The following is a 6,000-nucleotide window of genomic DNA, read 5'->3' as shown; positions in this document are numbered from 1 at the left end:
AAAGCTATTATCCATAAAGCATGGAGAAATATGGGTCCTGCTACCTAGTTGGGTCCCTTTAAACGTAATAAAGGCAACTGTAGCGCCCCAGTGACACCGCTCCCCCTGGACCCGCAGTCACAGCGCTGCACTCCCACTGACCGCCAGTAGCGGCGCTGCCGCAGCACAAGCCGAGTGTACATCCGGGACCCGGCGCTCGGATTTCCCAGGCAGAGACAGAAACAATATGGCGGAGGTGAGGCGGCGCAAGAGCTGGTTTTACCCTGATGTGATTTAATGACTGCGCCGCGTTATTACAGGCTCCCGAGCGGCCGGCTCTTGAGGTATAGATCGAGGGAGCGGCGCTTGAGCCGCCGGGGTTGTTGAAATCGGAGTCGGCGGGTGCAGGCATTAACGGCGAGTGATTTTTATTTTGTTTTTGGGAGTAAGGGGGGAGCGGTCGGTTGGGTGATGGTGATGGTGGTAGTGGGTTGGGTGGAGGTGGTGTAGTGTGTTGGGGGCGGGCGGGGAGTGGGGGGCGGGGATCGCCTGTCCCGGCCCCGGCTTCACTGAGAACCTGACAGCTCCCGGAGCGCACTGCGCCTGCGCGCCTCGCCGACTCTGTTTGTAAACTTACTGCCACATTGCCCCAGAGGAGCTCACAAAAAACACATCTACAGGAATGAGCCTTCAGGCTTTCCATTCAACCTGCTGCATACCTGCATTCCATTTCATTATATACGTGCATCGATATGCATCTGCGTGCAGACAGCAAATGCAAAGGCACACACTCAGTACCTTCATCCCAATGGGCAAAAACAAGGACTGCAGATGCTGGAAACCAGAGTCTAGTTTAGAGTGGTGCTGGAAAAGCACAGCAGGTCAGGCAGCATCCGAGGAGCAGGAAAATCGAGCAAAAGCCCTTCAGGAATAGAGGCAGGGAGCCTCCAAGGTGGAGAGATAATCCCAGTGCACATCCTTTAAAAAGCTGACAGTTTCTTGCTGGGGGGGGGGGGATCTTTCACCTGGTTTCTGATCAAATCTTGGACGTGCATGCGGTATTGTTATGAGCGCGCCGTTGTGCGTGTGTTGCAGAGTGTGATCCAATATACGCTCTTGTTTATATGGCAATCCTATTGCTTTGCAAAGGTGAGATTTCACCCTCTCTGAGTGTGTGTGTGGGTGCGCGCGCGCGTGCAAAATCCGCTTGCTGCCGGAGAATTGCTTCAGTTTCCGAAATCGACCTGTGCAACCTGGTCATCAGCTCGTTCCCCTCCAGAAAGGGACTGTGCTGCACGGCCTGAAGTACCACTCAGTGATGCGTTGGCGGAACTTGAAGTGTTGGAGTTGTCTTGTGTTGAATATTCGGACTTCGGAACCTTTTTTTTAAAATAAAATAAAAGCCCAGGCAGAAACTTGCCCGGTTGTGGTCGGGCGTGTTTTTGATGCTTTTATTCCTGCCGCTACCGTGTAGTTTAACTTCTGCAGTTGACGGCAATGCTGGCTGGAGACCAGAGTCTTGTGCCACTGTGTAATACAGGACATTATTCCATCACAATTGTGTGTTGCTCAACTGTGCCCAGTGGTGGGCTCAATGACGTAATGTGAGCAAGATGGAAATGCGAGTTTAACTGAACGGAGGAGTGCGTCAAACAGCTGAAATTCAAGTAGAACGGAAGATTGTTGCACAGTTTGAAAAACTCCGTTTTAAACAGACCCAGGAGCGTTGGAGCTGGGAGCCTCAGCAGAAGCTGGAGATGCGGCAAGCAGTGCAGGAGCACATGGGAGCCCAGTGTTAAAAGGTGAAATAATTCTGCATTGCAAAGTAAGAATGGGAATTATCCTCAATTGATTTAATTCGCAAAACCGTAACAACCCCACGTAGTTTCAGTTTATTATTTCCCAAGGGGCTAAGTGTAATCCATATTTTCAGTGACACGATTCTTTCTTCCAGGTCACCATGGAATGTTGCCTATAAGCCAACCATAGTGGGTAAAAAGAAACAAAATGCAGCGTGGCGGCATTGTCCTGTTAATACACTCTTTAGTCGATAATTAAGTATTCTTTTCAGAATTACAAATTGCGTGCTCTACAGTGCGAGCGATCCTTGAATGATGGAGGCTGTTTTTTATGGAAAACTTGAAACAAATTATCATAAATAAGGAGTGTGTGCACGTTCTTGCTGAAGATGTTTTAGCTGGTATATCAAATGTTAGCGACATATTTGATGTTCGTTTTCTCTTCCTTCCTGTAATGTATGTGCAAATGCAATCCAGTGGGTGATTCAACATCTGCTGATGTTCAAAAAAGAACTGAAGTCCCCAGTGTGCATATAGGTCTTTGGGAAATACAGAATAGATTCAAAATGAAAGGAACTGCAATCAACATGATCGCTATCACACATCAAATACAAGAAAAATGCCAATAATACTCTGGAGGTTGGCTTCGATGTTTGATGAGGACGACAGATCTTGATTGCAGAAACTACAACCCAACTTTGGATGTCTGGAAAAGGTTGAGCTGGTTTCTTCAGCAACTGCAGGACTGTGTGATTGAGTGATTATGTCCAGATGATACCCTTTCCAACCCATTTAATGTCTTCAGAAGATCAAACCTGGTTGTATTCTTATACTGAACTCCTTTGGTCTCTACAGCTTTGATGACTGTCCTACAAGATTGGAGAAAAGTTACATGTCAGGTATGGAGCATCTGAAAAACTTTTCAATTTGAGCCAAGTACTTGATTTGGCCAAGGTTCTTTGTAAACCTTTATGAACTTCATGACTATGTGATACATTCTTTTGGGGTGCCAATCAAGATGGTGTTCAGTACTACGCATAGATTGAGGAACTTTTGAAATGGCACAAGAGTAATCATTATCAACAATGTGAACACTTAATCTATGACTACAGCAAAACCTCTGCATGCACATTAGGAAGCCCATGCTTCTCAAACTAGATTAGGCCTTTATTCTGAATGACTCTGTCTTGATCAGCCAGTTGTCTTGATCACCTACACAAGATAGGGAATTGAACCTGTCTTGAGATCATATCTCTTTTTGCCTGGTCGGTTGGTACTGTAGCAGGACTGAATGTTAGACTCCTATTCCACATATGGTTGAGTCAAGATGACATTGCGATACTGAATACCTTTGGATCTGATACTCCAGCTTTTTAAGAATGTTAGTAATTCAGGGATGGAGGTACATTTGAAGAGCTGGCAACTGTACTTAAACACATACCCAGTTGTACTAGTGTTTCATACTCACAATAGTAGCAGTCGTAAAGAATTATAGTTTTACCACAAAATCTACAGAAAGAAAGTGTTGTGAAAACCTGAACCCAATGTATAATAATTGAAAGTGATTCTGGGAGGTTTTCTGTTTAGCACTATTGTTATTGATTTATGAAGTGTTTTCACATACAGAAGGACTTTTTCCTGATTGGGAAACTGAAAAGGGTGAGCCGAGGGCAACCTTGTTTAACTTTAAGCATCAAACTTTTTAAATTTTTTTTTCACGGGATGTGGATGTTGATGGCAAGGCCAGCATTTGTTCTCCTTCTAATTGCCTTTGAACTGACCATCTTGTTAGACCATTTCAGAGTTCAGTTAAAAATCACATTGCTGTGGATCTGGAATCACACGTAGGCCAGACGATATAAGAATAACAAATTTACTTCCCTAAATGACATTAGTGAACCAGATGGGTTTTTATGACAATCCATGATAGTCTCAGTAATGGTGATCACAAGAACTAGCTTTGCATTCTACACTTAATTAATTGTCTTTCCGTTCCACCAACTGCCCTTGTGGAATCTTCATTTCCTTCTACCAAGTAAAACCACTGTGCTGTCATGTTCAGGTGTCATCTCGATTAGTTTTGTGGAGCAGATAGGAAGTTGGCATTACCAGTTGTGCAGTGTTTATTTTTGTGGGATATGGACATCACTTGGCTAGGCTAACATTTATTGCTCATCTTTAATTGCACTGGAGAAGACAATTAACTTGAGAAGTAATTAAGAGGACAGCTGCATTAGGCAGGATATCCAGATTCAAAAAACTGTCAGACTTTTCTAGCATATTCTATATGGTAACCAGAAATATATCAAGCGTTCATGTTCTTCCTCTGCCGACTTCATGAATATGTGATACATTCTTCTGGGGTGCCAATCAAAATGGTGTTCAGTACTACACATAGACTGAGCAACTTTTGAAATGGCGCAAGAGTAATCATTATCAACAACAATGTGAGCACTTAATTAATGACTACAGCGAAACCTCTGCATATTCATTAGGAAGTCCATGCTTCTCAAACTAGATTAGGCCTTGATTGTGAATGACTCGTCTTGATCAATCAGTTACTAAACACCCACACAAAATAGAGAGTTGAACCTATGATCTTGAGATCATATCTCTTTATTAATTTTTTTGCCTGGTCAGTTGGTACTGTAGCAGGACTGAATGTTAGACCCTTATTCCACATGTGGTTGAGTCCAAGATGACAATGCGGTACTGAACACCATTGGATCTGACATTCTAACTGTTTAAGAATTTATTAGTAATTCGGGGTGGAGGTACATTTGAAGAGGAGTTAGAAGTTCTCTGTTTTACATAACATCCTTCTGCAAAACCACCGAAGAGATCATGATATTGTGCAAGTTTGCTTCCATTCATGCCTGTAAAACAGTGGTTTCATTGGAAAAAATAATTTATTGGTTGAGGAAAAAAGGAACAGATGTAGGCCAGTTGGCCCCTCAATTCTGCTCCCCTCTTCAGTATGATCAGGGTTGATCATCCTATTCAGTACTCCATTCTTGCTTTCACCACACACCCTCTGAACCCTTTATTTCTAAGAACTGTATTTTTCTCCTTTAGTCATAGATATGTACAGCACTTGGATAGAGAACTGGTTCAAAGGTAGAAGACAAGGTGTTGGTGGTGGAGGATTGTTTTTTAGACTGGAGGATTGTTTTTTAGATTGGAGGCCTGCGACTAGTGGTGTGCACAAGAATTGGTGCTCGGTCCACTGCTTTTCATCATTTATATAAACGATTTGGATTGAACTTGGGAGGCATAGGTTTGAGATGACACCAAAATTGGAGCTGTAGTGGACAGTGAAGAATGCTACCTGAGAGTACAACGGAATCTTGATCAGATGGGCCGGTGGGCTGAGGAGTGGCAGATGGAGTTTAATTTAGATAAATGTGAGGTCCTGCATTTTGGAAAGGCAAATCAGGGCTGGACTTTGACACTTAATGGTAAGGTCCTGGGGAGTGTTATTGAACAAGGACTCCTTGGAGTGCCGATTCATAGTTTCTTGAATGTGGAGTCTCAAGAAAATAGGATAGTGAAGATGTTTGGTATGTTTTGCTTTATGGGTCAGAGCACTGAGTGTTGGGGTTGGGAGGTCATGTTGTGGCTGTACAGGACATTGGTTAGGCCACTTTTGGAATATTGCATGCAGTTCTGGTCTCCTTCCTGTTGGAAGGATGTTGTGAAACTTGAAAGAGTTCAGAAAAGATTTACAATGCTGTTGCCAGGGTTTGTGGTTTTGAGCTGTAGGAAGAGGCGGAATAGGCTGGGGCTGTTTTCCCTGGAGCGTCAGAAGCTGAGGGTTGACCTTGTCGAGGTTTATAAAATCATGAGGGGCATAGATAGGGTAAATAGAAGAGGTCTTTTCCCTGGATTGGGGGAGTTCAGAACTAGAGGGCATAGGTTTAGAGTGAGGGGAAAGATTTGAAAGAGACTTAAGAGGCAACATTTTCATACAAAGGGTGGTGCATGTGTGGAATGAGCTGCCAAAGGAAGTGGTGGAGGCTGGTACAATTATAGCAATTGAAAGGTATCTGGATGGGTGCATGAATAGGAAGGGTTTAGAGGGATAAGGCCCAAGTGCTGGCAAATGGGACTAGATTAATTTAGGATATCTGGTCAGTATGGATGAGTTGGACCGAAGTTGAAACTTTATTGCTGGAACAGCACAGCAGGTCAGGCAGCATCCAGGGAACAGGAGTTGGACCGA

The 6,000-nt window shown here is 43.9% G+C and overlaps 1 protein-coding gene across 2 annotated transcripts in view; it reads left to right on the top strand.

Moving 5' to 3' along the window:
- Positions 1–251: 251 nt before the first annotated feature.
- Positions 252–6,000, top strand: part of LOC122565054 (mesoderm induction early response protein 2-like) — a 90,326-nt gene continuing 84,577 nt past the window's right edge. The window contains exons 1-2 of one of the 2 annotated variants that reach the window (XM_087976015.1): positions 265–396; positions 2,634–2,677. In XM_087976015.1, the coding sequence (XP_087832141.1) occupies positions 2,639–2,677 (39 nt within the window). In that variant the 5' untranslated portion in view covers positions 265–396; positions 2,634–2,638. Of the gene's footprint in view, positions 397–2,633; positions 2,678–6,000 lie in introns of both variants that reach the window. The other variant, XM_087976016.1, reaches the window with a different exon arrangement.

This window comes from Chiloscyllium plagiosum, unplaced genomic scaffold (assembly GCF_037043375.1).
Source record: "Chiloscyllium plagiosum isolate Xiang-an unplaced genomic scaffold, Cpla_swu_hap1 HiC_scaffold_28, whole genome shotgun sequence".
Classification (NCBI taxonomy): Eukaryota; Metazoa; Chordata; class Chondrichthyes; order Orectolobiformes; family Hemiscylliidae; genus Chiloscyllium; species Chiloscyllium plagiosum.
Note: the sequence above shows the minus strand (reverse complement) of the source record. Positions and strands in the feature narration are given on the sequence as shown.